Here is a 25,300-nt window from a genome sequence, read left to right as displayed (position 1 = left end):
CTTTGTGCTGCTGCTCCTCTCTCATCTTCCTCCTTTCCACCTCTTGCATCACAGCTTCGCCTTGCTCTCCGTTTCCTTCCTCGCTTCCTTTTTATCTCACCCCGTCCATTTAAATCCTCCTCTCTGCTCCGTCTGCATGGCAACGCCCGCTGTGTGTCGTTCACGCTGCTGTGGTGGAGATCATCTGTGTGACTTCCTCTAAACACCGTTTGCACCAAAACCATCTGTTTGCACCTCCGTCATCATCGCCATCTGAGCAGGACGCCATCATTTCCTGTCAGCTCTATGATGGTCATCATAAATAACCACCTGCAGCGTCTGCAACACGTTCTCACTCCCAACTCGTCAAACGTGTGACGCATGGTCAGGCTCCCTCTGCTTCACTTATGGACGCGCAGCCGCAGGGTACCCCCCTCGCGTCGGGAATTGACGTGAAGGGTCCTCCGATTGAAGAGATTGCCGCGGAAGTGCCTGTTGTCGGTATATTTAGACATTTTCCAAATCACATTGTAGTGACGTATACAGAACACAATAAATTATATAATGTAAACAACTACCTGAAAAACAGGTAGAACGATACTTTTGTATCGTTTATTGCATTTATGGAGGGAGTGATGTATGCTGGGTAATGGCACAGCTAGCTACTGGGTGACTTTATTCACCCGCTTCGGCTGTTATCAGTCCATACAATGGGCGTTATTAGCACAAATCAGTCCCAGAGATATGGGCCATCTCCTGCTAGATTGTTCAGAAGGTTGTTCTCATCCATCCAGATGGAGGATCACTAACAGGAGCGTGGGAAGACTCCAGAATCCACTCTGGCTGGAATCCGGTGGATATGCAGTGTGTACAGGTAAGACCATTTAAACGGACAGCATTTAAAGAATGACTATTAAAAGTCAGCGAGTGTCAGTAATGTTAATGTGGTTATCTTAGTAATACACAGAGTGCTAATATAACAGCTTTAAGATGCATTTGTAGATATTATTACGTGTTTTACCGTCTTTATGGTGCTAGCTTAAAGTTACGGTGTAAACGTTAGCTTATATTGGAGTAAAGCTGTTACTGTTTAAACGATGTTAGCACAGAAATATTAGCTTCTGTCATGACTGATGAAGTTACTAGTTAATAAAGTTTTCAGTAAAGTGATTAATCGCAGCCACAGATTGACAGCAAATATCTCGATTAGCTTCAATGCATCTATAATAAATATGTGCAAGTTTCAGTGCTTCGTTTAAACTGTATGATACTTATACTGACCCAGGGTCAGTGTAAAATACAATCCTAGCTGTGTGAACAAAGCCACTGTAAATTTAATCCTGCATGACAAACCTCAGGATGCAGGTTATTATTACTCTTTCCTGCTGGCACACCTGTCACACCTGAGAGTCAGCTAGAAACTTGCAGTGACGTGGACATCATGCAAAGACTGCCAGACTCTGTAATACTGTAAATGATCAGTGACTCAGGTTAACACTAAACTTTAAACGGCACCTCTGTGTCTCTGTGTGCTGAACATTTAGGATTGAGTCAGGCTGCATCAGCTGGAGCTGTTATTTGTATATATCAGTATTTTTTATTCAGGTGTGGGGAAAATACGTAAGACTGCAGTGAAGCGATGCACCAGATTAATCCCTGGCCAAAGGTATCGTACTTAAATCAGACTACTGATCCAGCCACATCAGCCTTTTGTGAGGTCTGTTTAAAGTAGACTAAAAGTGAACTGCAGGTTCCTGAGAGGTGGACTGTGAGCACAGAAACACATGTTCATACATACAGCTGCAGCAAACTTACATTAATTTTAAATAGATTTGTTACTCTGATGTCTGTCTCTGTGTTAGTCCTCTGACAGACTGGTGACCTGTCCAGATGTGTTCTACCTATGACTACTGGGACAGGCTCTAGCCTTTTTAATAGAAATTTTCTGTTATTCTCATTTAAAGTATTTAAGTGCTTATGCATATGCTTAGTTGTGACACTGTTATAGACTGTTCAGTGAAAGTTTCTAAAACTAGATGAACTTACTTCAGCGTCAGCAGTTTGAGAAAACAACTCCCTTTACAGGTGCTGATAATGATGGGGACGACAAGGAGTACAGAGGACTGACCCAAGACTTTGTGGACTGGTGCCAGCTGAACTACCTCCAGATCAATGCCAGTAAAACCAAGGAGCTGGTGGTAGACTTCCGCAGGCACAAGCATTCTCCACTGCAACCACTGAACATCCAAGGTATGGACATTGAGGCTGTGGACAGCTACAGGTACCTTGGTGTTCATCTGAACAACAGACTGGACTGGACTCATAACTCAGACGCCCTCTACAGGAAAGGGCAGAGCAGGCTGTACCTGCTGCGGAGACTCAGGTCGTTTGGAGTGAAGGGCCCACTCCTGAAGACCTTCTATGACTCTGTGGTGGCTTCTGCTATCTTTTATGGTGTGGTCTGCTGGGGCGGCAGCATCTCTGCCGGGGACAGGAAGAGACTGAACAGGCTGATCCGAAGGGCCAGCTCTGTTCTAGGATGCCCTCTGGACCCAGTGGAGGTGGTGAGTGACAGGAGAATGGTGGCTAAGCTGTCATCACTGTTGGACAACATCTCCCACCCCATGCAGCAGACTGTGACAGCACTGAGCAGCTCCTTCAGTGGGAGACTGCGGCACCCACGGTGTGGGACGGAGAGATTTCGCAGGTCTTTCCTCCCCACTGCTGTCAGACTCCACAATAAAGACTTTAACTGATCAAACACACACATCCACACATGTGCAATAACACTAAGTGCAATAATCTTTTCTGTCATCGTTGTATTTTTACTCAGTTGTATATAGCATTTGTATTTGTATTCTATTTTTATCTTATTGTATATTTATTTTATTTTATTCTACTGTATATAGTATTTTATTCTATTCTGTACAGTTGTGTACTGTATTTATTCTTATTGTATCCTAATTTTTGCCTCATAACTTTTGCACTGTCCACTTCCTGCTGTGACAAAACAAATTTCCCACGTGTGGGACTAATAAAGGTTATCTTATCTTATCTTATCTTATCTTATCTTATCTTATAAGGCCAAGGGCACAAAACAGCTTAACCATTGATCCGTTAGGTTTCATAGCGAGGCACGTGAAGTGTGGTAGGATCAGTTTGTAACTTCCTCCCCCTTCCTTGGAATGCATAAAGGAGTAGGAGCACAACTTCTGTGGCAGCGCTGACATGACTGAACTGTGATGTTTGATGTGTGTTGGCGCAGTAATAAATAGCTTGATCACAGCTCTTTCTGTGTTGCAGACTTTATTTAAAAAATTCCACGACACCTCCCACCCTCCCACTGTGAACATGAATTGAATATTCAGAAGAAAATGAATGGATAGACTGACATTTGTTTAAATAGTTCTACAAATCTGAGCTGTTGGTGTGTCCTTGGATTGTGTGGTAATAATATTAGAGCCTGCAATCTTTCTTACTGAATCTCTACTATGAGTCATGTTACCTGAGATTAATTCTATGTTTACCTGTCAGCCTGGACGAATGTGCTGTGTGAAGGAAATTAAATTAAATCAGATCTGAACTGCGTACATTTAAGGAACCTGTTCATATTTAATTGAAATATGAACCAGTGATTTTTTTGATTGCTGATTCCAAGAGAGTCTTTGTGGAAATCCTGTTTGGCTTTTTGTTATTTTAATTCTCTTTTCTGTTTTCCAGAACAGTTCTCCACAGTCGCTGTCCACATGGGTCAGTGGGACCAAGAAGCACTCTGCTAATGTGTGGACTCTGACCAGCAACATCCAGTAAGACCCAGACAGCGTTTTCTATCTCCCAGCTGGAGTTTTTTGTTTGTCTGTGACTGGAGAGTCAGATTTTTGTTGAGCTTCACACTTGCAGAGTTAAGTCAGTTTGCAGAGATCCCTCCCACCCTGGCTTTTATGTGGTAGATTTCTTATCTGAAAGAGTAATATTTCAGTGACTGCTGCTTATACCACAGGTTAATACACGCTACTGATCCCTGATAGGAGAATCATCAATTTTGGCAACAAAGAAGCCTGGTGGATGTTTGTTTACAGTCTGATGATGGGACATCATGCTCTGCATCTTCAAAGTTTGCCTCCTCATTATTATTCATACCCAGTAATGTGAAGTATGCTTATATCTACTAAAACTGAACCAACCTGGTGCTCTTCATTTATGGAGGCTGTTGAGTCTGAATGTTGGATGTTGTGTATCTCGTGTTCTCTGGGCTTTGTTGTCCTCAGTCTTTTCGCAGGATCAGAAAACAAAACCAGGAGGCGCGTAAATGTTTCTTCTCCATGATGTTTCTTCAAATGTTTATTCTGGATGATGATAAGACTGTGACACGGGATGCCACCTTTGGTCTTGTGATGAAGCAAAGCTCAGGAAGAAGTGGGATTAAATGGTACCCACATGTGTGCTGCTGAGAAGGATGTACAGGGGCACCTGCAGCCAAATCCAAGCCTCAGGTTAGTTGTAGTTGCAGAACGCTATAGGACTGAGACAGCTGAGGCATCAAATGTTTGATTAAACAGATGAAAAAGAGAAGTTTCTTCCCTATAATTATCACTTCTTAAAATCTGTAGCAACTTCAAGTCTGTCAGCGTGCTGAGCATGCTCAGAATGTGATAATATATTTTTGTTCAATATTTAATTTCTTTCAGTTGCAATTGTTAAATGAAAAAAAAAATATATATATATATTCTTATAATTTAGCAAACTAATTTATCAAAAAAAATATACATATATCTGTATTAGTTTTAATAAATTAATTTGACACCTGTATTGAAAATACCACATTGTATTCATACAGAATCAGTATGGTATCATTGTTTGTCTGCTCACTGATTGTTGAAACTAAGAGCTACTTTGATCTGTTTAGATCTAAAGTATCCAAAGTTGAGCTCTGATGTTTCTTCACCCTTGTGTGTGTGATATGTGATTTCCTACATGCTGGCAGAGCAGAGCAGCAGTTTGTGCTCACAGATGGTGATGGTGTGGAGAGACGATGGTGTTTCCTCAGAAGAACCAGCAGAGTCACTTGCTGACTGATGTTCGTCTGCACTGCACAGAGGAAATCAACTGACCAAGGTTTGTCCAGTGACGTGTTATGAAATGTATATTTGTTTTATGCTTACAGTTATGTTTTTCTTGACAGAGGCTCTGCAGAGGTTAGACAAAGCAGAGAAAACATGTGCTTTACATTTTACTGTGATTTATTGAGATATTTGTTGCCTGATGTTCAGCAGGAATGGAGAAATAGAATCAAAGGGAGATGTTTTTGCTGTTTTTGTAATGATGTAAGTAAATCTTCAATATTATTTATTTGCTTGGTTATATTAGGAGTGTTTCTGAGTGAGGGGGAGAGGAGTCATCATCCAGGTAAAGTGACGTAGATCAGTGGATACACTTGTCTCCCCTTTAAAGGAGACAATCCAAGTCATCCTTAAATGTTAGTGCTTTCAAATACACAAACATTTTTAAAGGACAAAAATGAACATCCAACTTTGACTGTAATACAAAATAAATCTTTGCATGTGTGTTTTCAAACTCTCAGATGGACAGCATATCAGTCTTGGACTGTCTAACCTGCCGGAGCAGCACTGAATGACCACCACACATGAGCATGTTCCTGCAACATTCAGCATCTGATCCTTCATCTGTGTGCTTCTGCTTTTGGTAAGTAGAGTTACCCAACTCCAGTAACTCTAAACACATGCCATCCATTTCTAACGGCCTGGTTGCTTCCTGTCAGTTACTTTAGAAACCATGTGGTCACCTGACCTAACACTGTTTCTTCTTCTTCCCCTTAATGTTGAAGTGTCAAATGTCAAACAGCTGGAGAGGAAACTACACCAGTGTACTGAGATGTTTCACCAACACGTGCCAGATGCTGTTCCTTCATGGTGACATCACCAGAGACAGCCCCACCCACCTCAGGACCTCGCCATTGATCATGATGATTATAATGATGACAGCGAGCGGAACTAAGACTGTAAAAATCCACGACCAGAATTTTTCTTTCTAATTATTAATGAATACTGAGAGCCTCTTTCTGTGTTTTGTCTGTTTTGGGATTGTTTTTTTACCTCATTTGTTACTAACAAAGTTCACCAAACTCACACAGTTTACATTCTGTATGTTTCCATCTTTACCAGCCACACTCTAAGTGCATTTAAGAAAATAATCCTTAGAAATCGTCGTTTTTCTCTTTTGTAATTGATGATAATTCAGTGAATATACTGCGCTGCTTCCTTTTATTGCATCACACATTGCTTTAAGTTTTTCAGTGTCCAGTTATTTTTTACTGCTGTTTGAATTCTCTGTATGTTTGACCCTGTTTGATGGACTGCTTGTCTTCCTGTTTGTTACCGCCGCCTGTTTTTTAATAAAGATTTGGATTTCTGACTTCAACACAGCCTCTGCGTGTCCTCCCTTTGTGTCCTCATCCTCTGTGAATGTGTTGCATGTGTCACAGATTCATTTTATTAACAGTTTTCCCACAGTGAGTTGCATCAGCATTCATTCACAGCACATTTCAGAAGGATTCAGATTAATACAGTGATCTTACAGTCAGAATGATCCTGACAGAGTGCCACTGTAAATGATCTTTCATCAGGTAAATTTTAAAGTTCAGTATTTCAAAGCAGGAGTTTTCACTGCTATGCAGATGACACCCAGCTCTATCTGTCCATGAAGCCAGATAACACACACCAATTAGTTAAACTGCAGGAATGTCTTAAAGACATAAAGACCTGGATGGCCGCTAACTTTCTGCTTCTTAATTCAGATAAAACTGAGGTTATTGTACTCGGCCCTGAAAATCTTAGAAATATGGTATCTAACCAGATTCATACTCTGGATGGCATTACCTTGGCCTCCAGTAACGCTGTGAGGAACCTTGGAGTCATTTTTGACCAGGACATGTCCTTCAACGCACATATTAAACAAATATGTAAGACTGCTTTCTTCCATTTGCGCAACATCTCTAAAATTAGAAATATCCTGTCTCAGAGTGACGCTGAAAAACTAGTTCATGCATTTATTACTTCCAGGCTGGACTACTGTAATTCATTATTATTAGGATGTCCAAAAAACTCACTGAAAAGCCTTCAGCTAATCCAAAATGCTGCAGCAAGAGTACTGACAGGGACTAGAAGGAGAGAGCATATTTCTCCTGTTTTGGCTTCCCTTCATTGGCTTCCTGTTAAATCCAGAATTGAATTCAAAATCCTGCTCCTCACATACAAGGTCTTAAATAATCAGGCCCCATCTTATCTTAATGACCTTGTAGTACCATATCACCCTATTAGAGCACTTCGCTCTCGCTCTGCAGGCCTACTTGTTGTTCCTAGAGTATTTAAAAGTAGAATGGGAGGCAGAGCCTTCAGTTTTCAGGCCCCTCTTCTGTGGAACCAGCTTCCAGTTTGGATTCGGGAGACAGAAACTATCTCTACTTTTAAGATTAGGCTTAAAACTTTCCTTTTTGCTAAAGCATATAGTTAGGGCTGGACCAGGTGTCCCTGAATCCTCCCTTAGTTATGCTGCAATAGACGTAGGCTGCCGGGGGATTCCCATGATGCATTGAGTTTTTCCTTTCCAGTCACCTTTCTCACTCACTATGTATTAATAGACCTCTCTGCATTGAATCATATCTGTTATTAACCTCTGTCTCTCTTCCACAGCATGTCTTTTATCCTGTCTTCCTTCTCTCACCCCAACCGGTCGCAGCAGATGGCCGCCCCTCCCTGAGCCTGGTTCTGCCGGAGGTTTCTTCCTGTTAAAAGGGAGTTTTTCCTTCCCACTGTCGCCAAAGTGCTTGCTCATAGGGGGTCATATGATTGTTGGGTTTTTCTCTGTATCTATGAAGCGCCTTGAGGCGACTTTTGTTGTGATTTGGCGCTATATAAATAAAATTGAATTGAATTGAATTGAATTGAATTGAATGAAGAATCATACTGGCATTAGGACTAATAATATGTACTTACAAAGTCAAAGTTTTTTAATTATGCTAGAATATTGGAAGACAATCAACTTTTAGTGTTTTCCGCATATTAATTATTCTGAAATAGAGACGGTGACCCTAACTGTACAGAAGCACTAAACAACTGACAATCTAACAGACATCATTGGCCTGAGCTGTCATGCACAGTGAGTCTGATCCTTTGCTGTGAGAGTCTGACAAGCATGTTTCTGGTCAGTTTGGAAGAAATAATATCACATTGTTGATCTTTTTTTCCAATATTCCTTCTCTTTTACAACATAAACTGTGATCAAAGCTACTTATGTTCACAGCATGTAATAATACTGACAGTCCAGGGCATTGTGGTCTGTTGAGCTATGGTTAGGGTTAGCAATTCAGACATATGTAATCAATATTAAACGTCTCTGACGTGGGCCACTGTCCGCAGTGTTGGGAAATCCATACCAGGCTGGAACAAGTCAAGGTAGGTGAGCATCCACGAGAAGACACAGCAGATGCATCCTACTAATACTGACAGGACCAGGAGACTCCAGAAACCGAGCATCTTCTCTTCAGTGCCATCCTCTCCTGTCACCCTCTCTGCCCGCAGCTCTTTGAGTATGGGGTAGATAAGGGCGCAGAGAAACCCTTATTACTAATTTGTATTATAATTCAATTTTCATGAAATATTCATATTCAGTATCGGTCCTTTTATATTAATAACCATGTATCCACCCAGACTCATGGTGGGGCAGGGCTCTGTCCTGGGATGCTTGAGTACAAGGTAATGTACACCCTGACCAGGTATCCAGTCTGTCAGAATTGTTTTCAATATTTGGTTCAAAAACATGAGTGACAACAAAAATCCAACTAGGATTCTTGCATATGATGAATGAAGTCTGTCTTTGACTGTATTGTCCAGCTGATCCATCAAACCCCCAGCAGGTGAACCTTATTCATGACATAACACGGCAACAATGTAAAAAATGAAACAGCAACAGTCTAAATGTAAAGTGCATTCTAAACTCCTCTTCAATAAATCATATGCAAAGAGTCATTCAGGACTGTAAAACGTGAACTACAGAACCCAGAGTTTTCATCATTAAATCTCTGGTTGCTTCATTTTTCTATCCTATATCAGATACTTTAAGGTTAGGTTAGGTAAACTTGCATTCTCATGGTGAGGCAAAGTGCTTTATGTGTGTGTGTGTGCGTGTCATGAACGGCTATAAAAGGCCTATAATTAAAGAACAAAGCAGGGTTTGAGTTCGAGTTGCGGCAGACTGTCACTACTTGTAAATGGAACGCAGCCTTCTTACGGCGGACAGCTAATAACAGGAATCGGACGCGGTCCACCCAAGTCCACAGCAACCACCATAGCAACCGCCTAGCATGACCTTAAAAACATATTCTGTCTTCATAACTATCAAAAACATGAAATGATTTGCAAAGTGTTTAAGTGTTACAGCTGCAGAGAGCTATGACGGTATCTTTGGAAGCTGTTTACATAGCTAATAATATACGATGTAACCATGGAGACAGTCAGTCACGTGAGCTAGCGGTGCACGTTTACTACAGTGAATAAGGTGATTGCGTGCACAGCGTCCACACGCTGCAGGGGGTAAAGACATTACTTCAATATTGTTTTATATTTATATATGTTTGCCTTCTGTTGACCATCACCTCAGGTTCACCATTACAGTTTCAGCATACAGATGCACACTGTCTAAATATCAACACATTCAAAAACTCATGTCTCAGAAATAAGCACAGCTGTTCATGTTTGTCATTAGAGTTTTATTTGTAAGAAAATTATGAACTTCATATTGTGTATCAAATAAAAGAACATTTCACAACTCTGAGTCAACAGAAACAGGTAACAGAAATGTCTCTAATGTAGACGTGTACAGTGTAGTGTAAGCATTAAAAGATCATAAAGGAAAAATTAACATTTATGTGAAACTAATTGTAATAAAAAAATGAACAGGTGGTTTATAGATGTAAAAGAAAGAATCTGAAAACAACACTTTTTTGGTCTAAGTGATCAAAGTAGAAAACAGAACTGATGTTCAAAAACAAACCGTAGCTGCATTAATATTACACATCTCCATTGTTGTGGTGAACAGACATGTTGCTTTTAAAACCACATGCAGTGTGTGACCGTGACTGTTCACTGAGACCATGAACGCCACTTCGCTGAAGCCTTCGCCTTCTTCTTCTTCTTCTTCTTTTAAATTGGAAGCAGAAGGAGCACGAGCTGCTTTGATCTACTGAAAGGAAAAAGCAGAACATCTGAGCTGAAACCAGTCAGCTGAAATCATTAAGACAGGAACAATCATTCAATGCAGTGTCTCAGGTGGCTTAGCCTGTTACAACTGTTGATACAAGCTAAATACGGTTAACACACAGTGTCAGGGAATTCCAGTGTGGGAACTAGTGGCTTTAGGTTTGTAGTCATTTAACTTTCATCCATTCATTCATTTAATTCAGCAGGAAGAAATGTCAGGTTGATGCAGGCTGGTTACATGCATTTGGTCCCATGCTGTCTTTAACTAAATGACTTGGTTCATTTTATGGCTGGGCTGTATGTGGGGTTATATCATGTTATTTGGGCAGGAGTACCTGTCCCCTGTTAGGCTTAGAAAGTTTCTCCATAAGTAGAGTTTCTAACTCTTCTAGCACATCTGTTGCTGACAGCTTTTTGGTGGCTCTTTTTACCCCACACTGGTTGTGAGTGTGTAAATAGCCCCACTAGTTCTTTTGGGTTGCAGTTAACTTGGGAGGAAGAGGTAGGTCTGCCATGACTAGATGAATAACAATTATCTGGGATACATAAATTTCATAATGCATGCATATATCTCTATAAACCTGGCCTGAGGGCTGCCATTTTTTACATTCAGTTATTTCTTTGTTGAATCTAAATAATGAATGTGTTACAGTTAAGCTGACACTGATCAGTGTAAATGGCTCATTGGGACACAGAAACCTTTAAATTAAACCCTATCACCTGATATCGAGTGTCAAACAATATCAAAGCTGTAAAAGCTGTTTACAGTCAGAATTTATAAAACTATGATTGTAAATAAATTCAAACAAGTGAGCTTTTCTCTTTGTGCTGAATATCAACACTGTGATTTCTTAGACTGTAAGCTTTACTTTAGCACAACCAGTTGTAGAAGCTGCCACTCCAAATGTCTTTTGATAACAAGAAAAAAATACCTTTTCAGTCCACGGCCTGAAGTTCTTCTCTGACATCTTCTGCCATCGGCTTTATCTGCTGGTTTGAAGACAATAAACCACAAAAAGATGATTTAGTCACTTTGTCTGCGTCATGCAGCTCGAATGTGTCGTGTAACGATGTTGAATAGCCGTCGTTATCCCTCTGCTGTGTCAGTAGGATTGTACTGTACAGCATCTCATTGATATGTGAGGAATGCTAATGTAACACGATAACAGACTTACATCATTAAAATATAAAGGGCAGGAGATATTTAGATATTTTTATATTTATATTACATTTTATAGCTGACGGATATTACTAAATAGATAGAATTTACTAAATAGCTGGATGAACATGAAAAATATGTCTATAATCATAAATGACCATGAGAGCCAGTAGAATTAATTCAACTGGACACTCAAAAGACATCCTTAAATGCTCTTTAAGTGGCAGAACAAACGAACAAACAGTTAATTGCTTACTTGAGATGAAATCTGCTCAGCTACTTTGAAAACAGCTTCTAAGTGGTTCCTTCTTTAACAGGATGACTGCTCAGGGGTAAGGCCATCATGCAGTCCAGCAACCTTTATGGTTCTGCTTTGATTCACCAGGAACTATTAGGGAAACCTTCCAGCGCCTCCTGTGAAAGACACAGGCATAAACACACAAACATTTATTAACATGTTCCACAGTCTTCCAGTTTGATTTTCTCATCCTGTGGACAACAACGTACAGGGATGCAGGTTTATTGTTGACTTTTGTAAGGTTTATTTAGTGAACATATCCAGCTGCAGCTCCACTGTGATCCTGAACTGGATAAGCACTTAAGAAAATGTGTCAATAAATGGACATACATCAACTTACTATATTTATCCAAACAGACGGGACCAATAATGCTTCACTGAGTTAGAGACTTTAACAGTCTCTTCTATGTAAGAATGTCTCGTGCTGATATACCAGCAAACTTGACAACAAAGGTTTTTCAGACTACATGTAGCTGTCCTCTATGTCAGCTCACACATTTACATTTATGTCACACTTATTTCTGCTTTCCCATTTTATAATTATTACTTACATTTTGATTAGATACCTTGAGTTTGTAAATGATCAGATTACATAATTGGAATACAATGTATCCAATTCAGGGTTGCGGGAGGATGAAGCCTATCCCAGCTGATACAGGACAAAGACAGGCTGCCAGTTTATTGCAGGGCTAACACAATATGTGTAACAGAAAATCCACTTAAATGTTTGATATTTCTTATAATAATCATAATTATGACTATTATTTAAAGGTTTCTTTATAAATACATTTAGATTTTTTTATAACCTCTAAAATATAAACCTGAGCTGTTTCAGATTCTGACCTCTGACCTCAGTGACCTGGCTGTGTCCTCACTGCAGCTCCCTCTTGGAAGTACGTCTGCTTCTTGTCTTCCCCCAGTGTTGACCGCCTGCCCTTGATATCACGTACTGTACCTGAGGAACAAAAAAGGACAAACACTTGCCTTCATTTAAGAAGTACATTCATACAGAGGTAATCTATGGAAACACACTAGTTCAACCTTTGGGAGAAATCAGTTCCTGTGAAACATTTCTGTAAATGAACATCATGTGGAGAATGAATGAAATGAGTTCTTCAGGTGACTCAGCAGTCCCACACTGACAAATTAAATCTAGTTAAACTATTAAGCATCTTTGCTCTTCTGAAATCTGTGTTAAACAACAACAAACATAAATTAGTAACAAAAATACAGCTGAGTAGAGGCTTTACAAACCACCAGCAGCCATAATGCTAAATTTTAATCTTCAAATGTTTCTTCGCCATACCAAATTACTATTAGAGCTGGCCTACTGGTATTATACAGCTAATATATATATTGTTTAGTATTAAGCTTTGCTTGTTCCATATTCAGTTTTTCAGCAAAACTTGTTTGAGTCCATAAGAAGAGATTCATTCTTAAATCTGGAGGAAGATTTTTTTTTCAGTAAATAATAATGTTAGCCCGCGACCTTGTTCCAGTTTTGAATTTTGGCCCACTGTGTATTTGAGTTTGACACCCCTGGTTTAAATAAAAGTTTTAAGTCTGAAAGAGAGTAGGTAGAAGCGGAATGTTTTTCAAGACCTACCCCATTATACAAAAATGAACAAAAATAAAAACTACATTTTGCACTGCCTACATTTTCATTAGCTAATAATAATAACAAGCGATAATAATGGGCAATAGGAAAACAAAGACAAAGACTCACTGTTCTCCTTTGGTCATTACTATTGTCCATAGTGCTCCTTTCTAACCATGTCAACCTGCTCCTTATTTAACCAAGTCTCTGAGACAGCAGTTTGTGAATTTTGGTCTGAGATGTGGAAGAGAGGTCATAACTTTTGAGGCTTTTTCAAGATGCAGCTCCACTGAGGGCACAGACAGCTTACACTGAGATCAGAGAGCTCAGAATTTCAAAAAGCATCTGAAACAGCTCAGGTTTGGAAAGAAAGCTTTTAGATGTTTTAAAAAAAAATTATTTAAGCATTGTAGTGGGTTTTACGTGACATATATATATTGCTAGCCCTGTGATAAATTGGCAGCCTGCTGAGGGTGTACCCTGCCTTTGTCTCCTTGTGGCAGCTGGGATGGACTAACACCCTTTGCTGCCATTAATTGGATACAATGTATTCCAATTATGCTATCTGAATGTTTACAAACTCAAAGTATGTAATGAAAGTGTAAGTGATGACCAGTTCACAAATTTAGAAAGTAGACATAAAAAAGTAATTGTACTACTTAAACCTGACACATGAGTACAGCTACATGTGGTCTGAAAAACAGCAGTTTTGTCACATTTTTATATCTAATTCGGGTATTTTAAGGGAGGCTGGAGGCACTGAAAAACTCCCCTACCTGTCCCTGCTGAATCAAAGCAGAAGCAGAAAGGTTTCTGGGTTGCATGATCACTTTAACCAGCTAGCCATCCTGTTATGGGAAGAACCAGTTAGAAGCTATTTTCAAAGCAGCTGAGTAGATTTTATCTCAAGTCAGTGAGTAACAGTAGAGTTTTGCAGAACACTTAGAAATATTTCTTTGACTGTTGATGGTCGCATTAGTCATCCTATCCTATCAGAGCTATTTACAATGTCCAATAGTGCCAACAAGTTTACAGTCAACATTTCTGGATACCAAAGGAGAAGAAAACATGAAATATACACCCCACCCCTCACAAAAAAACAAACACACACACACACACTCACACACACAGTAGAGGTAGAGAGCAGGTTACTCATATACAGGGAGTGCAGAATTATTAGGCAAGTTGTATTTTGAGGAATAATTTTATTATTGAACAACAACCATGTTCTCAATGAACCCAAAAAACTCATTAATATCAAAGCTGAATGTTTTTGGAAGTAGTTTGTTTTTAGTTTTAGCTATTTTAGGGGGATATCTGTGTGTGCAGGTGACTATTACTGTGCATAATTATTAGGCAACTTAACAAAAAACAAATATACACCCATTTCAATTATTTATTTTTACCAGTGAAACCAATATAACATCTCCACATTCACAAATATACATTTCTGACATTCAAAAACAAAACAAAAACAAATCAGCGACCAATATAGCCACCTTTCTTTGCAAGGACACTCAAAAGCCTGCCATCCATGGATTCTGTCAGTGTTTTGATCTGTTCACCATCAACATTGCGTGCAGCAGCAACCACAGCCTCCCAGACACTGTTCAGAGAGGTGTACTGTTTTCCCTCCTTGTAAATCTCACATTTGATGATGGACCACAGGTTCTCAATGGGGTTCAGATCAGGTGAACAAGGTGGCCATGTCATTAGTTTTTCTTCTTTTATACCCTTTCTTGCCAGCCACGCTGTGGAGTACTTGGACGCGTGTGATGGAGCATTGTCCTGCATGAAAATCATGTTTTTCTTGAAGGATGCAGACTTCTTCCTGTACCACTGCTTGAAGAAGGTGTCTTCCAGAAACTGGCAGTAGGACTGGGAGTTGAGCTTGACTCCATCCTCAACCCGAAAAGGCCCCACAAGCTCATCTTTGATGATACCAGCCCAAGCCAGTACTCCACCTCCACCTTGCTGGCGTCTGAGTCGGACTGGAGCTCTCTGCCCTTTACCAATCCAGCCACGGGCCCATCCATCTGGCCCATCAAGACTCACTCTCATTTCATCAGTCCATAAAACCTTAGAAAAACCAGTCTTGAGATATTTCTTGGCCCAGTCTTGACGTTTCAGCTTGTGTGTCTTGTTCAGTGGTGGTCGTCTTTCAGCCTTTCTTACCTTGGCCATGTCTCTGAGTATTGCACACCTTGTGCTTTTGGGCACTCCAGTGATGTTGCAGCTCTGAAATATGGCCAAACTGGTGGCAAGTGGCATCTTGGCAGCTGCACGCTTGACTTTTGTCAGTTCATGGGCAGTTATTTTGCGCCTTGGTTTTTCCACACGCTTCTTGCGACTCTGTTGACTATTTTGAATGAAACGCTTGATTGTTCGATGATCACGCTTCAGAAGCTTTGCAATTTTGAGACTGCTGCATCCCTCTGCAAGATATCTCACTATTTTTGACTTTTCTGAGCCCGTCAAGTCCTTCTTTTGACCCATTTTGCCAAAGGAAAGGACGTTGCCTAATAATTATGCACACCTGATATAGGGTGTTGATGTCATTAGACCACACCCCTTCTCATTACAGAGATGCACATCACCTAATATGCTTAATTGGTAGTAGGCTTTCGAGCCTATACAGCTTGGAGTAAGACAACATGCATGAAGAGGATGAAGTGGACAAAATACTCATTTGCCTAATAATTCTGCACTCCCTGTATACTGTTGTTTTAAGGTAACGACTAGCAGATGAAGACAGCAGAAGCAGAAATTGGCCCTGAAAGACACCAATGCTGGTGCAGGAAGGCCAACAGCCAAAACAAAGATGGATCATAGAAATATTCTCCTCATACTTAGTAGAAAGAAATATGAGGGGTACGAGTTGGATGGTGTCGATAAAATACAATTATGTAGTGGACATGCATGGTGTTCACACAGGGAAGGAAACAACCCAATTCAATGTTTGACAGTAAGGCAGTAAGGTCAGTGCAATACTTACTTAAAACCACCAAGGTATCCAGAAGACTTTGGGAAAGAGCGAATAAGAGAGAAAGAGAAACAAGAGAAAGTGTGTGTGTTAGTGATGTGCGATACCACTGATTTCCTTTCCGATCTGATACCAAGTAATATTCAGGGTGGTATCGACAATACTGATCCGATACCGATACTTTGTACAAAAACATTTTATTTATTGTATCTCAAATTATAGCGTCATAATGATTACAGGACATCAGATTTCTTGTTCTTATCACTTAATAATGCAGAGTTCATCATATAGAAATAAAAAAAACCTGAAGTTGTGCGCTATTTGAACACCTTGCCTGCCTGCAGCACTAAAGGACTCCATGAGAGACGTGTGTCTCGCCCTAGCAGCACCTGTCCCTGTCCTCTTCTTCAGTTCGCCTCAACATAAGCTCGTCATATTCTGTGATATGATTTACTCTGAGGTGTTTGACAAGGTTAATGATGTTGCCACAACCATACATGCCAACCCTCCCGATTTTTCCAGGAGAATCCCAAATTTCAGTGCCCCTCCCGAAAATCTCCCGGAGCCACCATTCTCCCGAATTTCTCCTGATTTTCCACCCGGACAACAAAATTGAAAAAGCACATCGCAGAATTCATAGCGCGGCCCAGCCAATTCCAGTTTCCAGCAATGACGGCAGCTACTTAGTTTTAATATTACTCTTATTTCTCTTTCTGGGTCGCAAAAAAACTTTTAACATATTTTCAGGTGAGAATGTAGCTGTGTAAACTTCAAATATCTGAGCCGACCGACACATCGTTTTCAAACCCCCGCGGTCTTTCACTACTCGGGTTAAACATGATATACAGGTCCTTCTCAAAAAAAGATTCCTGAGGCGTTTAAAAAACCCCAGCCTGGTTTATTACTCGCAGTCATGGGTAAGACTGCCGACCTGACTGCTGTCCAGAAAGCCATCATTGACACCCTCAGGCAAGAGGGTAAGACACAGAAAGAAATTTCTGAACGAATAGGCTGTTCACAGAGTGCTGTATCAAGGCACCTCAGTGGGAAGTCTGTGGGAAGGAAAAAGTGTGGCAGAAAACGCTGCACAATGAGAAGAGGCGACCGGACCCTGAGGAAGATTGTGGAGAAGGACCGATTCCAGACCTTGGGGGACCTGCGGAAGCAGTGGACTGAGTCTGGAGTAGAAACATCCAGAGCCACCGTGTACAGGCGTGTGCAGGAAATGGGCTACAGGTGCCGCATTCCCCAGGTCAAGCCACTTTTGATCCAGAAACAGCGGCAGAAGCGCCTGACCTGGGCTACAGAGAAGCAGCACTGGACTGTTGCTCAGTGGTCCAAAGTACTTTTTTCGGATGAAAGCAACTTTTGCATGTTATTCGGAAATCAAGGTGCCAGAGTCTGGAGGAACACTGGGGAGAGGGAAATGCCAAAATGCCTGAAGTCCAGTTTCAAGTACCCACAGTCAGTGATGGTCTGGGGTGCTATGTCAGCTGCTGGTGTTGGTCCACTGTGTTTTATCAAGGGCAGGGTCAATGCAGCTAGCTATCAGGAGATTTTGGAGCACTTCATGCTTCCATCTGCTGAAAAGCTTTATGGAGATGAAGATTTCATTTTTCAGCACGACCTGGCACCCGCTCACAGTGCCAAAACCACTGGTAAATGGTTTACTGACCATGGTATTACTGTGCTCAATTGGCCTGCCAACTCTCCTGACCTGAACCCCATAGAGAATCTGTGGGATATTGTGAAGAGAAAGTTGAGAGACGCAAGACCCAACACTCTGGATGAGCTTAAGGCCGCTATCGAAGCATCCTGGGCCTCCATAACACCTCAGCAGTGCCACAGGCTGATTGCCTCCATGTCACGCCGCATTAGGCCGCGAAGGCCGGGTCCTCAGGTGGAAGCAGCCTCTGAATTTGGACACCCCCGCTGTTTCCGGGCCGGCCAATAATAACGGTGACATTTAACGTATTGTATCCGATAAATAAACACTGTAAAATTTATTTATCAACCCCCACCCCAACAGCCCTTTCGAATGTCTCCCTAATTCTGAGGTCTCAAGGTTGGCAAGTATGGCCACAACACCTTATTTTTTTGCCACATGTATCGCAAACCACGTCTCAGCTATTTGTGGAGGTAAAATACGTCCGCACATGACTCCAACTACGCTCAGCCATTGTTGTGAGTAGTGATGGGTCGGTCGCGAACGAAATGGCTCTTAGAGCCGGGTCTTTGACGTGAACGACGGGAGCCGGCTCCTTATCGCGAGCCGTGTTTTTTTTTTTTTCTCTCACCCTCTCTCTCGCACTTTTTTCCCCCTTCACTCAGCATGCGAGCTTTGTGCTTTATGCTGGGAAGAGGGGGGAGGGGCGTAGTTACACTCAGTAGCACAGGAACAGAGCAGGAGGGAGAGACAGAGAAAGAGAGCCAGGGACAACGTCACATTAGAAAGGTATAGTAATCATCCACAACTATTTTCAGTTGCGGATGATAAAGGATTCATAGTTTATTCATGCAGGTCCATATGACAGAGAATATGCATGTTCTTTTTGTTTTCATATTATAATTTATATTTAATTGTGTTGTGGTTTGCAGTGTTTTGTGTTGTTTCACTTTAAATTTGTAAAAGGAAAAAGCTGAAAATTTAAATAGTTAAAAGTTGAAATGTGAATAGTTGATTTTTGTATTATATGATTTATTTATTACATTTTATGTGGAGTGAATAAATAAAAGTATATTTACGGTGGCCCCTACAGACAAAGCACATACAAACTTCAAATCACGTACGAACCCTGAAGCACGTACAAACCCTGAAGCACGTACAAACTCCAAAACACGTACAAACTCCAAAACACGTAAAAACTCCAAAACACGTAAAAACACGTAAAAACTCCAAAACACGTAAAAAACACGTACAAACTCCAAAGTACGTACAAACTCCAAAACACGTACAAAAGACAACAGAAGTGCTCCAGGATGCTATGGGCAGTATTGAACTTTTGTTACCTAGTGGCTACACAAGTCAGCAAGTACCAACGACCGGATTTGGTGTGTGGTAATAACAGGTAAATGAACATTTATTTTATTTTTTTTATTATTTGACTATATATGAATGCTTGTGTATGAATACACAAACAATACACATATTCTTTCATGCTTTCAATTGTGTAATTTAAGTGATCTAGGTAGCTCTGTTTTGGAAGTTCAGTTCATGCTAGAAATGCGTTTTGGAGTTTGTACATGCTTTTTGGAGTTTGTACGTGTTTTGTCTCTAGGGGCCACCGCATATATTTATATATAAACATATATAAATAAAACCACTTTTTTTTTTACATTAGTAATTCCTTTTGTGCATAATTTTATATTATTGTTAATAATAAATTAATTAAAACAACAAAACAACCTTAAGAGCCGGTTCGGAGCCGAAAGAGCCGGTTCTCTGAAAAGAGCCGGAAATCCCATCACTAGTTGTGAGTGAGCACGCCAGCGGCTGCGAGACATTTATACAGCCGTATTTCGCACAGTTTCTTATGAAAGGCGGAAGAGGAAGTAGTTCCTTTGAATGTAGACAATCCGAATGATATAGTTTCTTTCCACTGTGTTCCTGTTAATGATAAACTACAAATTTACCCTAAATTACTAAAATATCGATATTTTAATGTGAAAATCGATTCTAGAACATAAATGATTGGTATCGGAGGAATCGATATTTCAGGATCGATCCGCACATCACTACTGCTGACCAGGAATATAGTTAAGATGGCTAACTGATAAACTCACATGTAACGCCGGCTTACATTCAACTAGGTTTATGTGCTGTGTTCATTAAAAGTCATTTGTTCCTTGCTGGGCACTTCATTATCAGTCACCATTGCAATACTAAATAAAAGCGCGGGCCCACGATTTTGCTTTCATCTCTTTTTATATCTCCTGGTGATTAATACACGAGCAGGACTGCCTTTCACGTGTTTATGTTTAGGCTCAACTCGATTTGATGTTTCAAGGCTCACAGTGACGAACTCCCTTCAAAAACGTCAAACCGGAAATAATCCGCTTGTTTTGAATATGTTGGGAGTAAAGGTAAAAACTTGTCTGAAAGAAACTATTCAAGTAACGTAGGTATACCTTAAAACTTTTTTTTACAATAACAAAGTATTTGTACTTATTTACTTCCCACCTCTGCTGTTGTCCACGCCCAGGTTAATGCATGCAACTGTTGATTCTTCAGCTGATTGGACTTCTTCTTCTTTCCTTTTTTTCCCTTTGTTTTCAGCTTGCATTCAAAGATGTTGCACTACTGCCATCTCCTGGGTTTTACTACAACATTACTTCCAAATCCTTAGATCCTCATGATGAGTATTTCTCAAAAAAACGAAAAATCACTCCTTTCCCTTCATCATGACATAACCACTCAACCACCTTTTCAAATTTGAGTTCCCTAGTACTACTCATTTCTACCCTCAACAATCTCTTGACTGACATACTTCCTGCAACTAATAAGCACATGTTCAACTGTTTCCATAGCATTACACCAATTACACAAACCAGTCGGATGTTTCCCCATCCTAAAAAGAGTGCAATTAAGAAAACAATGACCTCTTCTTATTCTACTTATAATTATCTCCTCCTGCCTACTTGTTCCTCTATTTCTTTTAACTTCTACTGTGTTTTGTACTCTATATAAATGACTACAAGTTTGGCATACAGCTTGATGTCATCAAGCAGTACGCCAAGACAAAAGGAAAATGCAGCAGATGGTGAGTGCGGCAGAGCCGGCAATTGGCACTTCACTAACCCCCCTCAGAGACATTTATACTGGCAGACTTCAGCAGAAAGCCAGTATCATCATCAAGGACCCCTTGCACACTGGACACTCACCCTGCTGGGATAAGTTGGCCAAAGGAGGAGATAGAAGCCACTGACATCAAGACAAGGAAGCTCCTGACCATGCATGAAGGTTTTCACCCCAAGTCCAGCACCCTGAGGCTGTACGCTAAGCGGAAGGAAGGAGGCCAGGGACTGGTGAGTGTCAGCACCACAATCCAGGATGAGACAGCGAACATCCACCAATAGTATTTTATTTTATTCTATTCTATTCTGTACAGTTGTGTGCAGTATCTTATTCTTGTTGTATTACAGTGTTCTCTAATCTTTGCTATATAACTTTGCATTGTCCACTTTCTGCTGTGACAAAACAAATTTCCCACGTGTGGGACTAATAAAGGTTATCTTATCTTATATGTACAAGGGCTCTGCCTTCACCAAAGAAATTATCATGGTATACACAATGTACTCATAAAAGTTGTTGCTTAAAATGCAGCTTTTGAGAATTTTTATATCATTATTTACAATTCAAAGATCCTACATGGGCACACACTTTTTTGCATAGTCATGCAGTGCTGTGATGTCTGCCTGCTGCGACAGGGGGTGCTGCAGCACAGCTTCTTCTCAGTGCGACACCAAAGGCTGTAAACCTGTTATTCCTGCTGTCCAGAAGTAGAGGGCACTTTTGTACAGCGTCTAGTCGTTTTAGGATCTGAGAGTCACTTCCTAGTCACTTGTTCTCAGAACGCGGGATAGTTTTGTTCTGACGGTTGACATTTGAAAAGGAAGAAGCGCGGTCTCGTTTTCAAGAAGAGAAGGAGTTCCAGCTGACCGTAAGAGAATTACGTTTTATGTAATGTAATTTAGTGTGCAGTTATTAGTACGATAGTAAGCTGTAGTAAACCACTTCCTTCCCATAGACAGTAGTGTTTAGGATCAGCTCTGACTCTTTCCTTTGCGCAGATTCAGCATGTCGGCCCAAAATGCAATAAGGAACAATAAAACAGCCATTCATGAGATTCTGTCCGGAGCCTACGGGCTAATTCTCAACAAAGTTTATGAGAATAAGCTGATCACTCAGCGGGAGTACAACAATCTTAAAAGCATCAACAACGCAAATGTGGAGGCACACGTCAGTGAGCTCGTGGATAAGATCATGAATAAAGGAGAAGATAAATGCAAAGACTTCCTGAACCTCCTGCAAACCGATGGCGCCATTAAAGAAACTTTCCCTCAGCTGGCGAGTTTACAGCTGACTTACACCCCCCTTTTATCCGAGCCTGTCCAAGTGTCTTCATGTCAGCATGGTAACACACACGTAACACAGTATAGAAACACTGCGTCTCCTGTTGTGTTTGGTTGTTTACCTCAGTTTTATTGTCCTTTCCTCAGATGTTCTGCCACAAGATGGGAATATGTCAAAGGTGAGATGCTGATGCAGAAACAGCCTCCTACACTTGTATGTGACATCGCTTGAGACAGATATGTAGATGAAATTCTGTAGTTACGCATCCTGTAGTAACACATTTAAAATCTCGGTGTCCACTCTTTAGGATGTTTATCAAATCAACAGCCGGCCCGTCGGCCTCTGTGTGATCATAAACAATGAGAACTTCTTGATTGGTGAACCAAGAAGAGGAACAGATAAAGACGCCTGTACGTTTCAGGGGCAGATCTTTTTTTCCTTTTTTTTTTTTTGTCAGTATCTTTTGCTTGAATATTTTTTTTCTAATTACATTTTTTGCAGAAAGCTTGGCAGAGGTGTTCAGGTGTCTGGGCTTCAGAGTGCTGATGTGTAAAGACCTGACCAAGGATCAGATGGATCAGGCACTGACGTTTGTTGCTTCCCTGGCAGACATGTCTCAGCTGCAGAAGTTCAACTTTAAAGAGTGGGATGGCAGCAGCTTTGTTGATCCTCAGCAGGTTCTTGCGCACGGTGATGCTTTCATCTGCTCTATTCTGAGTCACGGAAAAAAGGTGTCGTTTGGGGAACTGACAGGAACTCCCTCCCCATTATAGAAATGACCAGAAAGTTCAGGGGGTGTGACCAGTCAGTCCTCACCGGCAAGCCCAAAGTGTTCCTGATCCAGGCCTGCCAAGGAGGTAACATACGGCGTGGAGTGCAGCTGATGGGGACTGATGATGATACTTCACCGTCGACCATCCCTGAGGATGCTGATGTTCTGGTTGCCATGGCCACTGTTGAAGATCCGGCTGCACTTAGAAATCCATTAGATAGAAGCTGGTTCGTTCAGTCTCTTTGTGAGCAGCTGAAGGAGCGCTGTCCCAGGTAATTGTTTTAAAATCACCAAACACGTCTGCACACTGACCCTGAGAGTGATATCAACATGTTTTTGTATCTCTACAAATGCTCTTAAGGGCGAGGACATCGTCTCCATCCTCCACTATGTGAACGATGATGTAGCACACAGAGAGGGCTCCTTGCGCTCCCCGTCTGGTGAAGTCAAGCCAGCCAGGCAGATGCCTGAACTGAAGTTCAGGCATCTGCCTCAGCACAGCTGAAGTCATCATGGAAACACAGCACACCTTACTGTGTAACTAGGGATGTATGATTAGCTCAGTTTCTTATAATGTTTCTTAAAATGTTGCTTTTATATTTTCCCTCTTTTTTCATTATTTTAAATCTTTTATTTTTCTAAATCTTAATCTCACATTGCGGTGTTGCATTTTATACTGTCACAGTTTTATATCAAAGAATAAATCTGACTGGGAACACAGCTGGTGAGAAAAATGTTTTTATTCGTGTTGGGAGGTTTTTACATGTGCTGCAGTAAAGCTTCACGGGAGCTTTGCCTAAACTGAGCCTTTACATTCTTAAACCTAGTAACATTACTTAATCAATCAAAAAGCTAAAAAAGTTTTCAAACAATAGATTTCTGTTTAGGCTCAAATCAGTTTGATGTTTCAAGGCTCACACTGATGAAATAATAACTCCCTTCAAAAACGTCAAGCCAACAGTAATCAGCCTGGTTTAAAAATATAGGAAGCAAAAGTAAAAAGTTGCCACAAAACACTACTCAAGTAAAGTAGATATACCTTATAACTCTACTTAGTACAGTAACAAAATATTTGTACTTCTTTACTGCCCACCTCTGCTGTTGTCCACGTCCAGCTTAAAGCATGCACTGTTGATAGATCAGCTGAAGTGTAATCACAAGTGAAACTGACACTTGGTGTGTTGCACATTCTTTTAGATCCAAACCAATTCAATAAAACTTTATTGACCCCGAAGGAAATTGGGTAACAGACCTACCACACCTACAAGTAGCATTACTGGCCACAGAGTGAAAGGGAAACTAAACCTTCATGAAGTTATTTCAGGTACAAGCGCTTTTTTAAAAAAAAAAAATCCTGGGTGTTGACTCAGCGCTGATTTTTTTCTGCTATCAATTTCTGTTATGTTTAGGTTTTCTGTTTAAACCCTGACTTTGTTGTAATTATGCAATTTAGAGGTTTTGTGCCTTTTTGATAGTATGGCTGGTTTCATTATGTCTATATCCTCAGGCCTTTTTAACTGTACTCTGGCTTCTGTTCATATTTATAGTTTGATTGTATTCTGTGCCTTGGTTCAGTTTATTTTACGTTCCCCATGTTTTCCCTATATCTTATTTAGTCACCATTTCCTGTTTTATTTTGCTAGTCTCTTGTCTCCTGTGTGTTTTTGCTTCCCTGCATCTTATTATTCCCCAGTTTATTCTGTTTAATGACAGCTCTGTCTGATATCGGGCTACTGTTTATGTTATGTCTATTTGATTAATAAATCATTATGATGAATAATTGCGAGTGTGCTTGTTCTGTGAGATCCTGCCTCCATGTGGTTGTGTAATTAACCAGTCAACAGGGACATTCAGATATAATCTATTATGACTTATATGTATAGTATATTTCTCATGTATGTTTGTGACTGGGGGGTAGAACTGCTGATGAACTGGTAAAATAAAAACACAAGCACAGTGCTGAGTGTTTTTCTGACACATGTGCTGGAACTTTGGCATTAATTGGACCATCACTACTTTCTGCTACTTGTTGGATTTTTTTTTATATACATGCTGCATCTGTTATTCCATTAACAAATATGGAAATAAATATATTTTTATGAATATTGTACCATTATACTTAGTTATTAACAATTCATTCAGTAATAGATAAGGCTAAAAATATT

General features: G+C 40.5%; 1 protein-coding gene, 1 long non-coding RNA gene and 1 pseudogene across 3 annotated transcripts; 2 read left to right on the top strand and 1 right to left on the bottom strand.

Moving 5' to 3' along the window:
* Positions 1–463: 463 nt before the first annotated feature.
* Positions 464–3,551, top strand: LOC146367193 (uncharacterized). The gene is made up of 3 exons (XM_084912364.1): positions 464–480; positions 774–853; positions 2,065–3,551. The coding sequence occupies exon 3, from the start codon at positions 2,232–2,234 to the stop codon at positions 2,733–2,735; it is 504 nt and encodes a 167-aa protein (XP_084768490.1). The 5' UTR covers positions 464–480; positions 774–853; positions 2,065–2,231; the 3' UTR covers positions 2,736–3,551.
* Positions 3,552–9,742: 6,191 nt separating this feature from the next.
* On the bottom strand, positions 9,743–11,217 carry LOC146367192 (uncharacterized). The gene is made up of 2 exons (XR_014797659.1): positions 11,186–11,217; positions 9,743–10,236 (listed from the first exon to the last, which is right to left on the bottom strand). It is a non-coding gene; the product is annotated as an uncharacterized LOC146367192 (long non-coding RNA).
* A 10,516-nt stretch (positions 11,218–21,733) lies between these two features.
* On the top strand, positions 21,734–23,628 carry LOC146367191 (caspase-3-like; annotated as a pseudogene). The gene is made up of 6 exons (XR_014797682.1): positions 21,734–22,424; positions 22,510–22,541; positions 22,671–22,773; positions 22,865–23,053; positions 23,137–23,407; positions 23,497–23,628. The product of XR_014797682.1 is annotated as a caspase-3-like (transcript).
* The last annotated feature ends 1,672 nt before the right edge of the window (positions 23,629–25,300 follow it).

The sequence above is a fragment of the Perissodus microlepis genome, chromosome 18 (genome assembly GCF_051167445.1).
Source record: "Perissodus microlepis isolate ML-2025 ecotype Zambia chromosome 18, ASM5116744v1, whole genome shotgun sequence".
Lineage (NCBI taxonomy): Eukaryota > Metazoa > Chordata > Actinopteri > Cichliformes > Cichlidae > Perissodus > Perissodus microlepis.
This window is presented reverse-complemented; position numbering and strand designations above follow the sequence as displayed.

Excerpts from the sequence above, each read along its gene's own strand:
- LOC146367193 (XM_084912364.1), top strand. The coding sequence starts at position 2,232 with ATGGACATTGAGGCTGTGGACAGCTACAGGTACCTTGGTGTTCATCTG.